This window comes from Hippoglossus stenolepis, chromosome 2 (assembly GCF_022539355.2).
Source record: "Hippoglossus stenolepis isolate QCI-W04-F060 chromosome 2, HSTE1.2, whole genome shotgun sequence".
NCBI classification, from domain to species: Eukaryota; Metazoa; Chordata; class Actinopteri; order Pleuronectiformes; family Pleuronectidae; genus Hippoglossus; species Hippoglossus stenolepis.
The window spans coordinates 6,950,167-6,970,913 of record NC_061484.1 but is presented as its reverse complement, the minus strand read 5'-3'; the positions used below and the strand labels follow the sequence as shown (position 1 = coordinate 6,970,913).

Sequence of the window (20,747 nt, the reverse complement as noted above, 5' to 3'; positions counted from 1 at the left end):
AATCAGAGTGGAGGACACATTGATCTCGCATCCTGCAGCAGCATCACTGGTGAAGAGGAAAAACCTAAAATGGATTCAGACGAGGCCGCGACTCAGCCATAATGATGAACTGGACAGTTTACTACAGTAAAATGTTTGCTACTTGAGCATTTGAGTACCACCTTAAAAGAAGTAGAGCCTATGTTAAACCCTGACAACATTTACACATTTAAAAAAGGAAAAGAATATGCCAGAAAATATTTATTTCAAAAGCTTGTGGAAAACAAACAAAGTAAGAATTTACAAATCAGTACAATTGTTTACAAATGTGCATGGTTACTGATAACCCAAACATAAATGTGCTGCGCAATATCAAATGCACTTAGTGGTCCATAAATTCGGCCTTGTATAATACATTACAAGTGACTAAAAACATGGAGGTAAATTACCTACGGAACAAAATAGTCAAACCTAATTGAATTTTTTTAACAAACTAATTAAAAGAGCTGCCGTCCCCATAAGAATATACAATATTCAAATAAGTGAATAACATTACTTTTGTGATCTTCGTTAAAGGCATATCATTGAGCATAACTCATTTATCTCCCAGTGGTTCCATTTAAAAAAAATTATAATTGTAGCTGCAAAGCAATATTGGCCAATACTCCTATACCTACAGACCAGAATTAAATGTGTTGCCTGGTGGAAAAAGCCTCTTCACATCCTTCCAGGAAGCGGTGAAATCTTTTTAGGTACTGCTGATTTCAGTGTCACAGCTTCTGCTACATAGATGCGGGTACCGATGGGACTGGATGTGGTGCCGTCCATCGCCAGTCACCCTCTGCAGTGGTACGACGGAATCTTCGTTGTCCCGACAATGAGTTTAGACACTTCTCAGCAGCCAGGAAGGGGGTGAAATGCCAGACTGGGAGAAGTAGGCCCACCACCAAGGCTTCTCCTCCCGCTCGATCTCTCCTTCGCGAACGTCTGGCTCGCTGTTGCGCCCAAACTGGTTGTAGGGGTCAAATCGATCCCACGTGTCGACTGTAGGGAAGAGGTGGTCGTCGATATCGGGCTCCACAGGAACCTGAAGGCAGGAGGAGGGAGAAGATGAAGTTGGAGAGCACGTGTGGTGAACTAATGACCCTGCAAGTGTGTCTGATGATCGTATTCACTGAACACAAATATGACGACGAAGATCCAAACCTTCTCCAACACAAAGTCAACACGTCCCGCCTTGTTCATGTTGTAAGGCAGGTGAATCCTCTTAGTGACCCTGGAGTAACCCTTGGCTGTGGCTGTCAGGATGTGAGTACCAGGGTTCAGCAGCCGCCAGTAGTCTCCATCTTCAGCTGGGAGGGTAGAAACGGAACAGGGTGGGGCAGTGAAACATGGGCAGTCAAACAAATCAAAGAGGGAAGACAGTGATGGAAGAGTGTGGTAAAAGAGGATTGCGGGAGAAAATCAATGAAATGTCTAACATCCAAGCAACTAATATCCACTTTTTGCAACCTGAGATTAACAGCTTCAGTATGCATGTCAAAAAGTTGGAGAAAACAGATACATAAATAGATGTATCCAAAACCATAATATTTACATTAGTGTGATAAGAACAGTCTAAAATGACAGAAACCATTTATGAGAAAAAAAGTATTGAATGTGTCGATATTTTTTTAGTTTGATCCATGTCCCATCTAGTAACAATGAGGAGGCAGGGTTTATGACCTCTACTGTAGCCAGCCACCAGGAGGCGATCCAGATGATTTGGCTTCACTTTATAGGAGCAGTCGTGTCGTCTATCTTTATAAAAGTATGTTTGTTATTGATTGATTTTTGTATTGATCGGTTTAATTCAGTGGTGCAACGTTTAAAAAATGTCCCTCAGTCGTTTGGGTCCATCGAGCGTTAAAAGTATTTTTTATTGAATGAATGAATCTACTTCCTTTGTTGAGGGGCTTATCTGAAGTGTCTGATCTTTTACCTGAGCTGTCCTGACTGTTATGGCAGTGCTGACAATGATGAGGTTTATTTACAGAGTATGAATAAATATTTTAACAGATAAAAAAGAATAATAATTAAAATATTAAAACTTACCTGAGGTGACATCTTTCCTAATCCCCCTGACAGAGATGGTAGCACCTTTTATCCCGTTGCCGTCAAGGTCCTTGACTACTCCCTTTATCCCTCGATGGACCTGGTCAGAGACAGGCAGCTCAGTGGACAGCCATATCTAGTACAGCTACATAGATTCATCATGGACAGAGTAATTACACACAATACACTGACAATGTAGTTAGTACGTTAGAACCTACTTTTTCTAACATTTTATTAATTTATGTTCTTTCTTATCTTTGAAACTAGAAACTTTGAATTGACAAATATTGTTTTACACTTACTTTCTCAGCATTCATGCCTCAGCTAGCAGTTGAAATAAATAATGCAACCTAAGAAAATCTGTCATTTTTTCCCCAGTTGAGTAAGAATTCATAACAGACACTTACAGACTCAACAAAGCCGAGCAGAGCCTCCTTATTCCTCTTCCATTCTGGGTAAAGCTCGGCCTCCGAGGGGAATTTGTCACAGCCGAGCTCCACGGTGATCTCCAGACAGTTAGTGTGCAGGTAGTTGAAGTCTGACATGCCTGCATGACATGTGCATAATGAGTCCTTCACAGGTAATGTGAGGGGTAATTTGAGAAAGGAGAAATGTATAAGTGGTGCTGTCTGTAGTTTGAAAAGTTCTGCATCTCACCACCAGCAAAACTGTACCACAGCGCCCCGTTGATGATGCCTCTAGTTCGGTAGAAGGAGGCTCCGCACCTATCTGTGTCATTATTTGACATGGTGGCGTGGGCGTCCGCATAGGTGCGAGCCAGCTGCTTGAAGAGCTGAGCAGGGGGACATCATTAACGTGGTGAAACAATGAATATTATCCAGCTGACAAAAAAACGTCACTTATCCTCCTTTCCTACCTGCTCGTCTGGAGTGGGTGAGAATATCTTCTCCTCTTGGGGGTGTCGAGAGAAGTCGAAGGGATAAGAGACCACCAGGTCTCCTCCGTGGAGGCTGGCGGACTGAACGAAGGGCAGTGACCTGATCCACTTCATCACTGCATAGGTCTCTGGTGCCACCTACAGCCCAAAAGCAGACGTTTTGGGGATCAAGGCTGAAATGCAGCATCTATGCATGATTATCAAATGTGATTAATAAAAATAAAACTAAAGTCCCCTCACCTTTCCAAACCAGTAGGCATCAGGGATTGGTGTGTGGTCAATGCGGTAGTGCCTGCTGCGGCGATTCCGGTAGAAGACAGAGGTGAGGTCTGGAAAATTGCGGTTCAGGTCGAGGTTCTGGGCATTGGCCCGACCACTGGTCCAACTATTCATCAAGTGACCCTGAAACATTTAGGTTCAAAAGACTGGTGGCATTAGAAAGGGTCAGACGTCTGTATTCATGATGACGTGTAGACATTAGTAGGAGCAGTGATTACATGAAGAAAATATATGAATATTAGTCAGGAATTTAAGTAGGAGCATGTAAGATTATCTTTGTTAATAATATTGTTAACATGTAGACAAGACCATATATCCGTCATGAGGAGAAGTCGATGGAGCAATACGAGGAAATTAAATCAGAAAATGGTGATCTCTGAACAACCCAAACACATATATGTATTGTGAATCAGTCATGCAGGTGCAATCTGTCAAACTTAAACCCATGAAACATGACATGTAGCTGTGTGTAGATGTTTAGATTGCACATTACATACATGGACAGATGATCCTCATTGCTGCGGACTTCACAATGTGACCAGCACATAGTTTTAACCGTCAGTTTTTCAAATGACTGCGACTCACATTTGAGCAAACACATAATCAGTCTACAGGATATAAACATGCAGAGCTTGTTAGTGTCTCAGTGACAGGTTGTTATAAATGGCTCAATCCATGACCTGAAAACTGGTCTCAGTTGCTCATGCAGTGTAAACATACATATACAGCAGTACATGTACAATATAATATACAGTATAATATTGTATAATATACAGCAGGATAAGCAGAGCTGAGAGACGTCTACAATTGCTGAACAAACAAGTGATGATAATACTATTACTACTACTACTACTACTACTGATAATAATAATAATAATAATAATAATAATAATAATAATAATAATAATAATAATAATAATAATAATAATAATAATAATAATAATATGATTTTAGCAGACTCTGGTTGACTCAAATTAGAAATATTTACCTCCTTTTATAGCATTTCAATTTTATTTCTGCTTATGCGCAGATCTTTGGCTGGTTGAAGACTTTATATGCGTGAGTGGGAGGAACTGTTCTAGACTAGTAAGACTATCGAGACAAAGGGATGGATGGACGAACGGGCAGACAGACAGATGGACAGACAGACAGGAGGCGGAGGGCTTTGGTACTCTTACTGTCTTACTGTGGAAACTAAAGCTGAATCGAGACTTAGAAATGTCTACTGATTCAGCAACTTTCCTGAATCACAAATTTATTTCTCAAATTTAATAATTACAACAGGATACCATCAATCTTGATCAGTCATTAAGGACATGGAGCAAAGGGACAGGGTGGCGTAGAGGCTGTTCCTCATCCTTCCACATGAGATGGTACAATGTGTAAATCAGATGTTTTAATATCGGCAGCCCCTATGTTGATAAAAGCCCTCGGCACTATGAACACAGCAGAGTACCTGAGTCCTCCTCCCATATGTCAAGCTCAGTGGACAGAACAGAAAGTGAAGTGAAAACGGATAATGGCGGTTTGTCTTTCTTTAACTGTTAACAAGATTTACTTCCTGGTTGCTGAGCTCCGGGTCATTGCTATCGTCTACCTCTGCGGAGGCCAGTTCATAGCCATCAGGGTTCATGGAGGCCAGGATGTGGATGCGGGTTGTGTTGATGATGGTCTGAATTCTCTGGTTGCCCAGAATGTACTCTGAGCACAGGTACTGAGTCATGTAGATGAGCAGCTGACGGCCCAGCACCTCATTGCCGTGCATGTTGCCCACCAACTTGATCTCTGGCTCCGCTACGGTTCACAGAACAGAACCAGACATGATTATAGCTGTATGCATTCATTTGGGCCACACACAATATCCACTTATTAACCCTTCAGAAAGTGGTTGTGACCCATCTAGCAGACATTCATCAATCCATCCATTCGTTATCTATACCACTTATTTTTTGAGGGTTATGGGGGGGAGGAGCTTGGACAGGTCGCCAGCGTATCACAGGGGCAACATAGAGGCAAGTAACCATTGACCCCTACTGTCCAATTAGAGTCTCCAATTAACAAAACCCCAATCTGCATGTCTTTGGATTTTGGGAGGAAGCCGAAGAAAACCCATGCAGACACTGGGAGAACATGCAAAGTCCACACAGAAAGGCCCGGGATTCGAACCGGTAACCCTCTAAGACCAACATTTACCCTCTTGTTTTGGTCTCCATCAGCTGCTGAGGCTCTATAGCTGCTACTTTCTCCACCATGTTCCCCAGCAGGTCAACAACTATGTACGCCTATGCCCCTTGGTGCGAAGTAAGGCAGAAGCAATGAGCTGTGCACATCAGCTCAGCTCTACTGAGGTTTACTGTATACTTCAGCTCATTGTTTTAGTTTTAGTTTCACCTTAACTACTGTTTTGGTTCACTCCCACCATGCTATTTCCAGCACAGAGCTGTATTTATAGATAATGCGATTGTCTTCTACCTGCTTAGCACCAAAGGAAGATCATGAACGAGCATGCGTTAAAGAGACTGAACATGGAGAGTAAATATGCGACCTCTGTAAAAAAATGTCTGCAATGTTTGCCTTTCACATAAGAACACAGCAGAGACTGTGCAGGTCAGATGAATTCACAACAATTGGAAAATGTCCAGGACATTCAGGCGAGGGGTAGCGCCTGGGCAGAGCGTGCAGGAGGCAGAACATGACGTATAAATTCTATGTAGAGATCACATGTCTTTGTTTACAGCACCTCAACACCAGCAATTCAACAGAGGCAAATAAATGCAGGATGGGTCAATCAGAAACGGTTTGCTGACACTTTCACCACAACCACTATTCAAGACGCTACCATGTCAATGTCAGGTTCAAATCTTATCTCCAAACATGTAGATGGAAAATTAAGAGGATATATTTTCCATAGCTTTTGAAACACAACAAGGGGAACTGAACGGAGAGTGTATCACAAGACCGCTGCAGTTTCTTACTCACTTAGCTCGTGCTGTCCAGGGTTGTTGGTGAACTCGATAACCAGCAAATCCCTGCCCTCAGTGCTGCGTCCGATGCTGTACACATGGGAGATATGTGAACACTTGGCTGCGGTTCTCTTCAGTAAGCTGTACATCTGGGCATTGGAGGTGTAGGTGAACTGGATGATGGTGCTGGGTTCTTGTGGAGAGAGGCTGGACATTGCTAGCTCTTGTCTGGCTGGAGGAGGGATACCAGGGTTAGAGAAGGAAAGGAGAGGTGTGCTAGTGTCACAGGATGTGCATCGGTGCAAAAGAAAGTGTGAGCTTCACCTCTCATTCCTGCCAGCGGGTCGAAGCAGCCCTCTTGCTCGCTGGCGAAGAAGCGGTCACAGTCAAGAAAGTAGGGCCAGGCCATATCGATGGCCTCAAAGGCGTGGCCGCAGTCCTTCCTCAAGGTCTCACACGTGCTGCGACATGGCTTGATCATCTTGTCGTCCCGGCAGGGCGAGGCGATCACTGCGCAGCTTATCAGGCGTATCTCGGGGGAGCACTCGCCGTTAAGCAGGCCGTGGATGACACTGAGGAGCAGGTACTCTGCCCCTGATTCAGCATCCATGCGAGTCCGGTGGCCAAGGATGTTTGGAAATATGGTTCTGGAGCAGCAGTGTGTAAATACAACACCCACAATCAGATGTCATTGAGCTCATAAAGAAAATTCAGATCGATAGAATAACTGGATTGGATTAAAATGTGTGAGGTTAATCTTTTTCGTCGGCACTGCTCTCTTTGTACACATTAGTACCAACCTCTATAACCCACCTTGAGTATTCCATATCATTGCAGTAGCCCAGGTTTAGCTCTGTACACGTGGCTGTGGGAAGAGAGAAGACGTGGTAACTAAATTTTTCACTTAACTTACACTTTACCCAGTAAAACACAGCTAAATGTTACTGTTGGATCTAAGACAATTTTTGAAAACAGCTGAGTCTCTTTAGGGCAAGTGCTGGATAAAAATCTGTCATACAAATATCATGAGCTATTATAAAACTACTAGATCTGACTGATGTAGCACCTGGTGTTTGAAAATGTGGGATATTTTTTGTCTCTCTAAATTCTGTTGCCCTGCAGTTAGAGCTGAGACGCTGCAGCTGCGTCCCCCCTCACACTGGCGGTCTGGAGAGGAGGCCTGTTTCATCTTGCAGCAGCACTTGGTATTTCAAACACTTTTTCTTCTTCCAGCCCTGAAGGTCAGGTCACGGCCTGGAAATTCAACTATAGGGGCACTCATGTAACGTTTTAGACAGCTGTGCCTTTAAGCATGTGATTTATTATAGGCTGCATAAAAGGTAAAAAGTCATCCACTTACGTTTTTCTTCATAAACGTTGCTAGTGCATCTTCCTGTGAAAGAGAAGCCAAACAACAGACATGAAAACACACCAATGGGCCACAAATGCAACGCTAGGGGGCGCCATCTTTATGAGCTGTGGACACGTCAAGGATCCTGTGCTTTCACTATAAACTGCTCATCTCCAAGCTGATGTGATTGTGTCGGAAAAACATCCGGTGACAATGTGTCACCAACACTGTATGAGCAATAATGTGTCAACTCTGCAAGCAGGGCACACGGGCCTCTCCAGAGTCTGTGGATCAGAGACTGGAGAGACTTGTATACACTAAATCAAAGCGTTAAGGTTAATTCAAAGTGCGTGTTGTGCAGCAATACGTTTACAAATGTTCCTCTTGTAGTTTTACATGTCCTCACTGAGCCTCCAAATACCCCCACTTTACGCATGACACGTCAGCCCGCACGCTTTGCTGTGGTACAGTGCGCATATTTCTACGAGCAGGTTATTTTAAGCTAAAGTCGTCTTACCCAAAAGTTCGTCTCCGGGGTGACAGTCCTGCTGCTGCTGCTGCTGCTGCGGGGCGCACCAACAGCTCCTCGTCCAGGAGAACAACAGCACCAAAAGTCCTAAATGCATGTTGCAGGACGGGCAATGATCGAGCTGCTCGCTGTGTGATGTGGCAGTGCGCGTTTGAACTTTTCCCTCCTGATAATGACCACCTACACCTCACGTAGACGACCTCCTTCCTTTGTCTGCGCGGAGCATCCCTGACCCGAGAAAAAAGAAAAGAGAAAAAAGTGCGGCGCGCCAGGATTATGGCGCACTGTGTTACGAGCTAGTGCCGATCAAATTTCACTGCACGTAGCTTGTGTGTGTGTGTGTGTGCGCGCGCGCGTGTTGGGGAGGTGGGGGTGTTACGCGAGGAAGGAACGTGGCTCCTATAGGGGTAGGAGCAACAAGTTCATGCCTGTATTGTTTGACTAAAGAATATTCACCAATTAAATGGAAGAATAGATTTGTGCACAATTAGTGGGTCTTCAAACCTGAGCCCCTTCCCCTTTGTATTCTTATAGTAATCATGTCATTAGGCAACTTCAGGGATTAAGTCTTCAGCAGTGGTTACCAACATAGGGTCAGGACCTTCCAGAGGGTCCCAAGATAAACCTGATGGGTCAGCGGATGATTTAATGTAACAATAGACTCATCATTATGATGAAAATGTGGAATTTACAATTCAAGAGCCACTTTAGTTTATGTCCTTGTTAGGTGAAATATGCTATATGACATGATATGCATGAGCTAATATTACTTGTACAATAGTCAATGTATGATTGAATCGTGGACTATAAGTTACATTTATATTGTGTTAAAATGCATTTATATTGTTATTGCTTTCAACAGGTGAAATCACAGTTTTGTGCACATTGCCAACCATGGTGCTGGTAAGACTGAGTGAAGCCAGCAACACAAGTTTTGACCGTGGGATATATAGAAGATATAGCAACACGAAATAGAGAATTGAGTCGGCAATGGACATGCTGGAATGAAATGATCAAATAAACCCTTGTTCAAGTTCCCCTGCATTAAGTCTGAGTACATTGGGTTTTCACAATAAGGTCGACTATAATTTGTGGGAACACAAGTCAAAAAAAGAGACTCTGCTGACTAAGTGGCCCATAGGAGCTTGGATCATTGGAAAAGGCTACAGTGTGATGGCTATGAAAGATGAAACCGTCGGCCCTATAAGCCTCACTTTCACCATGCAATTGTGTAATTTGATACAAAATTTCACTGAAAGATGAAGGCTCGATTTACCGCTCCAAGGACATACGTCTACCATTAAGCAACCAAAAGCACTTCTGTTTCCCCTGCAATTGCACTAGCTTACTTCCGATTGTGGCTACGGTGCAGAGCCACCAGAGTAACAATGGATTCATTTAATTAAAATAAGAAGAGCCCCACTCAGAGTCTGAGTTAACTCGGTCAAGAAATATGTGTGAAGGACATGCACGCAGAGATAGGGAGACTTTCTACTTTAAATTTTGATTTTTACAGTTGATTCACACTTTGAAGGTGTCATACCACTTGGAAGTGATAGGGTGGGGAGTTGAAAAAGTTGACAGTAATAGTTAGGAAAATGTGTTTTCTATTTTTTATTTTTTTATTTCACCTCAAAAAATACTACAAATGAGATCAATCTGTTTGAACTGTTCACACTTCGTGGATGTGAACATGATCTGATTAGAGTTCATGTAGCAAAACAGTGTAAACCACTGTTTTATCACAACTGTCAGATAATATATAATAGATACATCCAACAGTATCATTATATTATTAGACATCTAATGATGCTTTATTCAAACAGCAGACTCAGTGTATCTGTGACAGTGGAGTTTATTATTTAATCTGTGTTTTTTGCTATGATATAACATCCTCACACATTTCTTTTTAAACATGTCACAATCTTTAATATTAGCATCAAAACAGTCATCAGAATAATTTTTGTTTCCAAGTTTTTCACTGAAACATGAAGACCACTTCCTGACAAATGTAAGATTATTTAAAACATACATTTCCATTGATGGTATAGTGCTGTGGTTTTCATGTGGTGTATCTTTGGCAATGCCTCAGCAGGTAAAGTGATGAGCCCTGTGGGAACAACACTCTGAGAAGGGCCTTTGGCAAACATCAGAGGTCTCACTGTCTACACTGGCTTGAACAGTCCCATGGTTCAAGCCCTCAAGTGTCCTTGAGCAAGGCAATGACACCTTTCCATCGGCGGGGCAGCTACTTTCTAAAGTGCCTGACCTCTGAACCTTCCTGCAGAAGGTGATGAAGGTAATGATTCACTTAAAAACTAGCACATTGAGCTCAAGTAATTCTGGCAATGCAGGAATCGTCTGCGGTGTCCAGTGTGCTGCTAATGCTGTGGGCAGACAGCGAGTAACGATCCTTTCTCAGAACCCGGCTGATGACACTGACCAGGACCTTCCTGTACTGATGCCGCAGCAGACAGTAGACAAACGGGTCACTGGAGGCCTTGGCATAGGACAGACATTTGGTGGCGATACCTACGTATCGAGGGATGTGCATGGAGGGCAACAACTCCACCAACCTGCAGGAGAAATACAAGCAGCATAAATTAATCCTGAATCCTAATCATGGAAACCCATTGTCTTATGCCATCAAAAAAACGCACAATGTGAGTTACCATCTCGTCTCCTTATTGAAATATAGTCACTTTTCATGATGCTGTAAATAACCTGGGCAGAGTCTTCAGTGTGGACATATCCACTCATGTCTTTATTTATTCCCCATTCTGTCAACAGTTATTTTATGACAATTTTCATGTTGGAGAGGTGATTAACTTCAATTAATTCAAGATTATATCAAGTTGCTCTTTTTTACATTAGGAATTTCAGTAAGGTTGTATTTTACATACTACAAAGATGAACATAATAGTCAAACCCATGATCAGACACACGCAGGACATATAATAGATTTTTTAGGTCATTGTTGTACAAATAGCTCATCTGAAGGTAAACAAGTTTCACAGGAAGTCAGTGAGTCACAGTGCTGAGTGTTACCTTGTTATAACATAGGGTGAATAGCAGAGGATGAAGGAGCCGATGAAGATGCAAATTTTCTTAGTGGCGCGCTGCCTCCTCTTCTTCTGTTCTGCCAGACATCTCTCCTTCACACTGACAGACACAGAGAAAGATTAATTAATGTCTCACCCCACAACGGAAATATACAAAACATTTATATATAAATATATTGAATATATATAGTTATAAACATAATTGACAGCTTGACAAAACAGGCTGTCATGTGTGAACATTCAGAACCCCAAAGCATTCGAATGGACATCTAGGATTACTGTCATGTGTCTCCAACACAAGGAACAAACTTATTCGGTCGATCATATTGGAAATAATTTGTGTTCAAACAGGTGATGTGACATGTCACATAAATGTCAAAATATAATATGAAAGGTCCATAGCTATTACTCTGGATTTAAACTTAACAGTCTAATTGAATGGTCAGGGGGATCTGAAGGGCACTGGAAGGATAATATGAAATATAAATCGAGAAATACTGTTTTGACTTACTGTGACTTCTCTGATTTGATTTTATAATCTATAATGTATAGTTTATAATGTAATCTATAAATTAAAATGAAATAATCAATCAAATGATTTACAAAATATTAAATAAAGTTAAAGCTAAATAAAATACAATATTTTCAAAATGTTATAATATTAGTAATAACATATTTGAAAGCTGTTTATTGTCATTGCTATTAAATAGTTGCTCGATCCATGGAATACTGATGAATGAATGCATTTAGAGTTGTTTTATTTTTGAGTTTGGAACATATCTGGTCAAACTGCCCTGGGAGCAACCTTAGCCTCAAAGTTGAATCTCCATCAGCTTTAGACTTTACCTGGGGTGAATATCGACCAGCAGCAGCAGGGTCTGCACTGTGATCACATCTATCCTCTTGCAGTGGGACCTGGCCACTCTCAGAACTTTCAGGTAAGCGAAGCACAGGACGAAGAGGCAGAGCGCGAAGCTGCTGAGGTGGAACAGCACCGTGAAGGTCGTATAGGCTGCGAGCTGCAGCGACCTCTCCTCCCCGGCCAGGTGCAGCGTGCAGGAGGCGTAAGTGTGGCTGTATCCCCCCCAGTCCATCAGCAGCTGGGAGACAGAAAACGCGAGCGAGTGTAGCCACGAGTACGCCACGATCAGGAGCGCGTCCCTGTAGCGCATCTTGCTGGAGTAACTCAGGGGAAACACCACCGCTATCCACCTGTCCACGCTGAGCGCGGCCATGCTCAACATGGCATTAGTGGTGAGGAAAGTCTCCGCGAAACTCACAGCCCGGCAGAACAAGTGGCTGAAGGGCTTTGCGCTCTGGGCCACCCCGAGGAAAGTGGCGGGCATGTTGACGATGGCGAGGATGATGTTGGAGAAGGAGAGGTTCAGGATGAAGAGCCCGGGCACGTGCGACCTCAGCTCGGCGCTCTGGGTCAAGCATAGCAGCACGGACACGTTCGTCAGCAGCGAGACCACGGCGATCACCACTATGGACACCTCCAGGAGGAACTCCGGTATACCAGCATATGTGCTCATCTCTCGAGGTTTTAGCGGCAGCAGTTGTGGGGAGGATGGTGGTGGGAGTGCGCCATGCGCTCTGCTCGTGCCCCCCACCGGCTCTGAGAGATGCTCATCGTCCCGGCGCACGTGCCAGAAGCGCGCGTGTGACGAGGAGACACGCGGGGAGAGCTGTCCAGTGCTGAAACACCCAAACAAACCTCCCTGTCACTGTCAGTGACATGGACTACTTTTTAAACCTGTTAGAATTTATGTTGCTTCTGTCCTGCAATTAAAATTGTGATGCTCGTCTCTCTCCCCCTCCTGTATATGATAAATCCATCTCCCTCTCTCCCCTCTGTTTACTCTCCAGCGCCTCGTCTCTCGTGGACCAATGCCGTGTGCCCTGCACGTGCAGTCGGTAGCTAAGTCATGTGACGCTTGAGCAATATTCATGCAAGCAGGAGTGAATATCTGAGAAGGGGTGATGTCATGCTGTTTGCACTCAGCATGAGTTGCACTCTTCCTCCCCCAAGAGATGAGTTGTGTTTTTGTGCAGAAATGACCTGTGCAATAGGCGTGAGAGCAGGTCTGTTTGTGGATCCGGGCGCAAAACAAATGGAAAAATACTGATTTGTGGAGTGAGTGTGTGTTTGTGTGAGTGTTACTGTTTGTATACCTTCTTTTACAAACAGTATATTTCATGTAAATACCTTCCAGTGGGCCAACATGAGAGCATGAAGCTGTGATAGTAACAGATTTTGTGCAACACCCACCCACACACACACAAACCTTAACCTAAAATCTAACCTTAAAAAGGTCTTCACCTTAAAATGTAATGATTTAACTTATGTAGATTTGCTTTTTATCACCATAAGGAAGACAAGTCCCCATAATGTGACAGATTAAGGGTCCCACAACATGAGTAACACCTGGACCATAAAAACACACACATACACCAATGTGTCTCCATTTCTTCAGATGACATATCAGTCACTTGCATTTAATTTCTGGAGAGTTACTTTTAACTTAACCTACCTAATACTTGTCTAATCCTGAACATTACTTAAATTTAGCCTCAATTTAAACCCAAACCTTAATCCAAATTTTACCTTAAAACATTTCTTAACTTTACATGTAATGATTTACAATGTATGGGAACTTATTTTATCCCCAAACTGAAGACAAGTCCCTGTAATGTGAATAAACAGATTTAGGTCCCCACAACATGAGTAATACCTGGATCACACACACAAACACACGTGCACACACACACACAAAATCACTCATCTCCATAGCAACACCAAATCTCTGGTGACTTCCTCACTCTTTGAACTTCCTCTTCTTCACTTCTGATTTGTATTGATCTCCCATCAAATGCCTGTAAGAGAGCGCTTGCCAGCTCATGTTAATTTCACCTACACACTTCTAGAAAATATCAGACATTGACGTGTTGGGGATTCATTTACATAACAGACGCAGGTGTGAAGAGTGTGACGACCTGGGGAAGTATATGAGAGGACGGGTAGAAGAAAAAAGGGATTAAGGGGGAGGAAGGAAGTGTGCAGGAGGGATAGATGGGATAAAAGGATGACAGTAGCCTACACCTTGCCTTCACAGCAGCAGTCAGGTGATTATATTTCTATTCACATCTTAAAGCATTATTCTAACAGGTTTAAATAATAATAAATCATGATATCACTTCAACAAGCTTGTGGAAATGATCTTGCAGTACTTTGTTGTGCATATGTGGATGTGAATACTTAAATCAAAACAAAACATTTGGTAAAAGGAGAATTTCTTTGCTATTTTGTCTTCCGGTCTTTTCCTTCAGTACCTGGGTGAGTTGTTTTTTATTACGATAAGAAATCCAGTGAATGGACAGTCAATTGTTTTTCACTGTGACTGATAAACCATCTCAAAGTAGAAAAAGCTTCCTTTCACCTCCACATGGAAACTAATGACATGAGCTTTGCTTTAGTACTGTCAGGGCTATGCTTCTCTCTGTAGCTAAATCATTACTACTGTTATTCAGACAAAAAGCTAAATAATAGTATTGTTAATATACAGTATGTTTACATAGAAGGGGGATATAACACAGAAAGACCATGTCTGTTGCTTGTTCGTGTCCTACAGAGTGACGCGTCTGCCTGTCCTATTGGCAGGATGTCCTTATTTGTCTATAATCGCTGCCTCTTCTTCGTCGTCCTGCTCTGTGGAACGGCTGTGGCTGTGGCGTATTAACTTAATGGCTCTAATGCTGTGAAGGAAAAAAGAGAGAGAAAAAGCGAGGGATAAAAGAGGAAGAGAGGGAATGAGAAATCACCCCTCAGCGAGAAGGAACCCTCTTAGAGGCCACGTGTTATCTCTGGGTTTCATGGCTGTGGGTGATATTATGCAAGCAACAGAATGCTGATGGCAGAAGCACTTAAGAAGATCTGCGAGTAGGTGAGGGATGGATCCGACTTCCCCTTCAGCCACTGCCCCCTGGCTCTATGACTGTTTATATGCTTTGCGTGTTTGTGCCGTTACGTAACACCGAAGTTCCCACAGTGTGCAGCACAATATGGAGCTCTCTCATCACCTTACGTTTGCCTTTATTCCTTTGCTTGTGAGCTGGAAAATGATTTCACTTTGTCCTTCGTTCCACTGCAGGTGGATTTTTGTCTATTTTAACCATTATATTAAATTTAAATGCACGATTACACCCACAGTCTGGACTCCTGGGTGCAGCTCTCTGAGGCTCATTGTGACTGAGGGAAAGAAATCACACCTCTTTGGCAGCGGTGACCCCGATCTGTCTTTCCTGTTCATTTCAGTTCTTTACTTGAAAGATCTGAGAGCGAGGCCTTTTGTTGAGGTGACGGTAGCATGCCCCTGCGGTGATATACCTGCGCAGTGATGATGGTGATGAGAGGAGAATGAGCGATATGGAGAAAAAAGAGACATAAGAAGATGATGTGAGGATGGGGAGACAATGGAAACAAATGTCATGGGTGATTGTTTCTGGAGCGTGGGAGTCTTGGTGTATAAATAGGTCTCGGCGCAGAGACGCTAACTCACACAGACACTCACATGTCCGGACACACACATATACTCACTTTCATCCATGCTCTCTGTCACTCTCCCTTTCCCACCCTGCCTCTCTCGCTCTCTCTTTCTCTCTCTCTCTCTCTCTCTCTCTCTCTCTCTCTCTCTCTCTCTCTCTCTCTCTCTCTCTCTCTCTCTCTCTCTTATTTTCACTCTCAGTCAGGGCGCCTGACTGAGGAATGAGTGTGCACCAGTGTGTGATGCTTATAAAGGTGGGAGACAACCTTTTCACACTTTTGATTATACAATAATAATTTTGGACGCACAGGCTTAGCATGAATCAGGTCAAATCTATGTGCAGTTGTTTAATTTTAGCAAACATAACTAAATAAAAATATTACAAATATCATGTAATGTTCAACCACATTTGCTATTTAGATTTCAGATCTGCTACAAATTGCACATACTCATAAATATCAGTCCCCTGAACATACCTGATCCATTATTTATTCTCTGAGAAATCAATAAATATTTTGTAAAATTAAATGTAAAATCTCACAATGATAAAGAAAGTGAAAAAAATCCATGGATCATTAATTAAATCATCGTAAAACACACTTAGTAAAAAGCCGACAGAAGCTGGATAAACATACCTAAACCATCATGGGTTGTGTTTCCACATTCCCCCTTCCACAATAATCATTTCTGGTTTCATCACAAGAAACCTTCAATTTGTTGTGTTAAACTTTGAATTAAGAGTGTTCGACAATGATTAAATTGTTACTTTTCAATTGAATTTGTTGGGTTTGGCGAGCGCGACATCTGGGCTCTTTATTGTTAAAAAGGAAGGAAAAGGGGATCTTACTTTTTAACAAACAGATTTACTCACACATTGGTTAGCGAAAGATAACTTTGCTTTGCAATTTAAAAAAATGTTTATTTTACGAAAAGTTTTGTCAAACAAACAAGTAAAACGGAATTCACACTCAGTACTCACAATCCGTGCATTGTCCATCGCGTCTTGTCTAGAACTGCAATCCTCATCCAGTTTCATCCACATAAACCATAGAATTGCGGCCCTGAAACTTTGGTCCTGAATCCCCTACTCCCCTGATCTGGATCAACACCGAAATGTATTGGGTTCTTTTCTGACCCGTTACGCATCCTTCCATCAAGTTTTGTGCATCGACAGTGTGAAGACCCTAATGCTTTTCGTTTGATTATGCAAGCTAATTAATCACATTTTTGACGGCTTGAACATACTCGAACACTCATCAAACTTTGCGGATGCGCCAGGCGTGGTGAAAATGTACCGATTCTGGAGTAATTGGAAATGGGCGTGTCAGAATGGCTTAACAGCGCCCCCTAAAACACAGCCCCTGAGTTTGCTTTCACTGATCTTCACGAAAATCGGTACACATGTGTATCATGACCAGTCGAACAAATAAGTCTCAAGGAGCATTATGAAAAACGCAACAGGAAGTCGGCCATTTGGGATTTAGTGGCCATTTTTACCATTTTACACATTTTTGACAAACTCCTGCTTGAGCTTTCATCAGATCAACTTTAAATTCAGTTAGTGTCATCTTAACTCCATGGAGATTAAAAGATTAAAGATTAAAACATTTTTTGTGTACGTCACACGGTGTGACCGTGGCGTGGTGTCGGATTTTGATTATGAAAAAAGAGTGATTTATTATATCTCCTCAGTGCATTGTCCAATCAGCCTCAAACCTCTTTCACATGATCACAGTCCCGGCCTGAACAGATCCATATGTCAACATTGACTCATGATCACAGTGCCATCTGCAAGCGACAGGAAGTGACATGTTTTATACTTTGACACACTGCTCCTTGCTGGTTTACAATATACAGCTCAAATGAGCTCAGACAAGTCATATGACCTTCATAATACTTCATGGTCAGAATTGTGACTTTTCCTCAAACCTTGTAAACATTGAGGTGCGGCGAAGTTTGATCCTTCAAAGGAAATGCAGTCATCATTACTCCTCTGTGCATTGTCCAATCAGCTGTTGTGCAATAATGCATTAAACGTGATACCATAAAACGGTGTGCCTTTCGGCATTCAATAAATTTGGTTATCACATTTTTTTTTTTTAATATTAATATTTTATTATTAATATTAAATAATAACTTTAATTGATTAAAGTTACCTCGGGGCACCACCCTTAAAAGGAAGGGAAAAGATAGCCAATTTATTGATTAAGTCTCATAAAAGTACTAACTACAAATTTGGAACTCTGATTAACAATTAAATTAATAACTATAACCAAAATTACCATATAGATAATAGCTAAGTTGAAGGATATGGAGTTTTTGACAGTGTAGAGGTTGGCAAAATTCACTTATGCAACATTAATGAAAAAAACATTTGTGAAAGAAAAACATTTATTATGAATATAATAAAGTATAAAAAACACAAATTACTAACGGTGTACATATTAAACAAAGATAGGCATGTGAGTCTACGTGTGTGTCTGTGTGAGTCAGCGTGCTTTCAAAATGGCGGCTGGCCAAAGAGATAACACCCTTCCCCCCCTATTGGAGTGTTTACGACCTGTAGCGGGGGTCAGAGCTAATTAGGTGAAGAGACATGCGTGTCTCTGTGTATGTTGATTCCAAGTTAGAGAAAGAGTGTAGAGTGGATGCAACAAAAGACTGTGAAGAGCATAACAGACTAACATTACTTTCCAATAACTTATAACCAAAATATCACAACCCCACAAATCAAACTTATAAACATCACACAGAATCGAATAAACAGTCTTGCTTAGCCTAGTATAATTATCAAGCCCAGTTGTGTTACCCGTCCTTGGAAAGGGAAAAGAGGTTGCTGTGCAGTTCGCAGTTCGGTGAAATCGTCTTGCTGGTTGTGTGGCTACTGCCTTTGTGGTTCTATTGGGCTCAGTTGCTGTTTGAAGTTCTCCAGCAGGACATCGCGTCGCTGCTTGAAGGGTTGGTAGAGCTTGAATTGCGAGGAGGTTTCCTTGGTGAGATGAGCTGGAAGCTGCACCTTTGAGCTCCTCTCGAAGAGTTGGATGGAAAGAGGCTGGACAGCCTTCCCCTCTCGGAAGGGATTGTAGAAAGAGATAGAAGAAAGGGGGAACAGGCCTTATATTGGCCCGGTGACCTCACAGGTCATGGGGCCCAGAGTGACCAATAGGAGTTGAAACCTGTGTCCCTGGGGGTTCACACCTCTGTGTGACGTTGAGGCCCCTAGGAGACTGAGTTCCTTGCTCTGGTTTTCTCCAGAACAAAGGACATGCGGCTTCAGGCTTTTGACGACCCATGTAGGCCGAAGTGTAGTACACAAATAACCATGTCCCAACACAGCCTCAAACTTCTTTCACACGATCACAGTCCCGGCCTGAACAGATCCATATGTGGGCCCGAGAGCCCTAGTTGGTTAGTAGTTTTTGCTAACTTACACACGCTGATGAAAACATCACATCCTTGTTGCTGGTAACAAGAGGTTATAATGTGTCCTCTGTTCAAAAGTTGCACAAGTGTACGTAGGCAGCTGGACTTGCTTATGTTCCATGAGGGCGTTTCACCTCCCCTTCAAAATGCTTCTTCAGTTCTGACTGACTAATGGAGGGTTTCAGATATTTAACCTAAAAATAAAGCCAACGAATGCTGCCATCTTGCGCCGATGATATTATTTGGAACCAGAAGAGCAACTGGGGGGTGGAGCCACTGTAGTGAAGTCTCACAGGTAGACGTGATTGACCAATTGCGAGTCAGTCTCATCTGTCAAACACGATGTTTCACCCTATTTTTATAGCATCAAATAAATAATTTAAACCAAAATAAAATAGCACTTGAACAAATATCAGTAATATATAAAAGGTAAATCAAAGAAACCATCTTTAAGAAAAAATGATTTGTACCATATGCTAACATGGAGGAAGCCTGATGATTTGGCTTCACTTTTGGGGAGCCATGATATCTTCTATACAGTCTGGTATCAATAGTGATGTCCTTCACTGTACCTCAGTGTTAACTTGAGATCTCTTTGGACAAACCAAGGAGCGACATTTATCTTTAGCTTCTATTCCCAGTCAGAATAACTTCTTCAAATGCAAAACCCCAAAGTTAACCCTAGACATCTTCCTTTCTGCTGTTAGAATATCTTCCTGAAGACTATATCCTAAAAGAAGCTGCATTATTTTGTCAGCAAAACTAAAATATGACCAACTGCCACCTGAAGAAACTACAGCAAAAACTGTCAAGGTAACCAAGCAAATACAGACACAGCCTGACTGACAATAAGCTAAAAAATATTAAAAACAAAGAGGAACCTTTTCCAACACAGCAGGCATTCTTCTCAGTACGAGGTAATTACACTGAATATACTGCACAAGCAGGAGGGATGGTAGAGGCTGCTTTCACACCCACACACACATCTATGAACTTAACCAGCTTACACACATACAGTTATATTGTCTGTGCAAGCTTGAGCACACGCCCACGCAGGGGTCACAAGATGAGGACACGCAACTGAATTATTCAAAATCCAGAGAAATTCCCCTTAAAAGAAAGAAGTGGAGTTGAGCGAAGTGGCTGCAGAACGGATTTATGAAGAAAGAGAGAGAGAGGGAAAGAGAAAGAGAGAGACACAGACACAAACCCACATACCCACACACTCATACAGAGTGAGGTAGAAACTAGAAAGCATGAGTCAGCAGTCTGCCAGAATGAGGGAGCTGAGAGACAGAGGGAAGGCTCACAGGATTTAGCTATAACCGGAGCTTTGACAAAAGAATTTCTGTGTGACTGCGTTTCTGTGTGTGTGTGTGTGTGTGTTTCCTTGGCATGAGTGTACTCAATGACATCCAGTTCAGTTAGCAGTCTGTGTAACACCACAGCAAGAGTTTTACTCAACCGTTTTGCTCAGGGCGCGACAGAAATACTTTAATCTCAAAGGAATAATTTAACATTTTGGGGAAATGCACTGATTAATACTACTCTATACTTACAGTTTACATCTAGTGGTAAAGTTACATTTCATTAAATGTCATTTAACTGACGCATTTATCCAAAGC

At 42.3% G+C, this 20,747-nt stretch overlaps 2 protein-coding genes and 1 pseudogene across 3 annotated transcripts; all 3 read right to left on the bottom strand.

Annotated features, from left to right (window-relative positions):
* Positions 1-20,747, bottom strand: part of LOC118117186 — a 267,659-nt pseudogene that overhangs the window by 194,171 nt on the left and 52,741 nt on the right.
* cpz (carboxypeptidase Z) lies at positions 228-8,420 on the bottom strand. Of its 2 annotated transcripts, none has more exons than XM_035168989.2 (13): positions 8,082-8,420; positions 7,574-7,606; positions 7,027-7,078; positions 6,538-6,860; positions 6,230-6,445; positions 4,809-5,044; positions 3,212-3,373; positions 2,951-3,109; positions 2,731-2,866; positions 2,481-2,620; positions 2,074-2,173; positions 1,186-1,331; positions 228-1,066 (listed from the first exon to the last, which is right to left on the bottom strand). In XM_035168989.2, exons 1-13 carry the CDS (start codon positions 8,188-8,190, stop codon positions 863-865), a joined length of 2,016 nt encoding a protein of 671 aa, XP_035024880.1. In that variant the 5' UTR covers positions 8,191-8,420; the 3' UTR covers positions 228-862. The 2 variants fall into 2 exon arrangements, with proteins under 2 accessions (XP_035024880.1, XP_035024886.1); XM_035168995.2 differs by having other exon boundaries at positions 4,848-5,044.
* On the bottom strand, positions 9,850-13,080 carry gpr78a (G protein-coupled receptor 78a). Its single transcript, XM_035169055.1, has 3 exons — positions 12,002-13,080; positions 11,142-11,255; positions 9,850-10,669 (listed from the first exon to the last, which is right to left on the bottom strand). Exons 1-3 carry the CDS (start codon positions 12,688-12,690, stop codon positions 10,426-10,428), a joined length of 1,047 nt encoding a protein of 348 aa, XP_035024946.1. The 5' UTR covers positions 12,691-13,080; the 3' UTR covers positions 9,850-10,425.

Bases quoted from the DNA above. Each gene is read 5' to 3' on its own strand.
- cpz (XM_035168989.2), bottom strand. From the start codon at position 8,190: ATGCATTTAGGACTTTTGGTGCTGTTGTTCTCCTGGACGAGGAGCTGT. The intron at 6,446-6,537 runs GTGAAGCTCACA...TCCCTCCTCCAG, and splicing joins CCCGCTGGCAGGAATGAGAG to CCAGACAAGAGCTAGCAATG. The intron at 2,174-2,480 runs GTAAGTGTCTGT...GTCTCTGACCAG, and splicing joins TGCTCGGCTTTGTTGAGTCT to GTCCATCGAGGGATAAAGGG.
- gpr78a (XM_035169055.1), bottom strand. From the start codon at position 12,690: ATGAGCACATATGCTGGTATACCGGAGTTCCTCCTGGAGGTGTCCATA. The intron at 11,256-12,001 runs GTAAAGTCTAAA...TGTGTCTGTCAG, and splicing joins CTGGTCGATATTCACCCCAG to TGTGAAGGAGAGATGTCTGG. The intron at 10,670-11,141 runs GTAACACTCAGC...TTTCTCCTGCAG, and splicing joins TCACCCTATGTTATAACAAG to GTTGGTGGAGTTGTTGCCCT.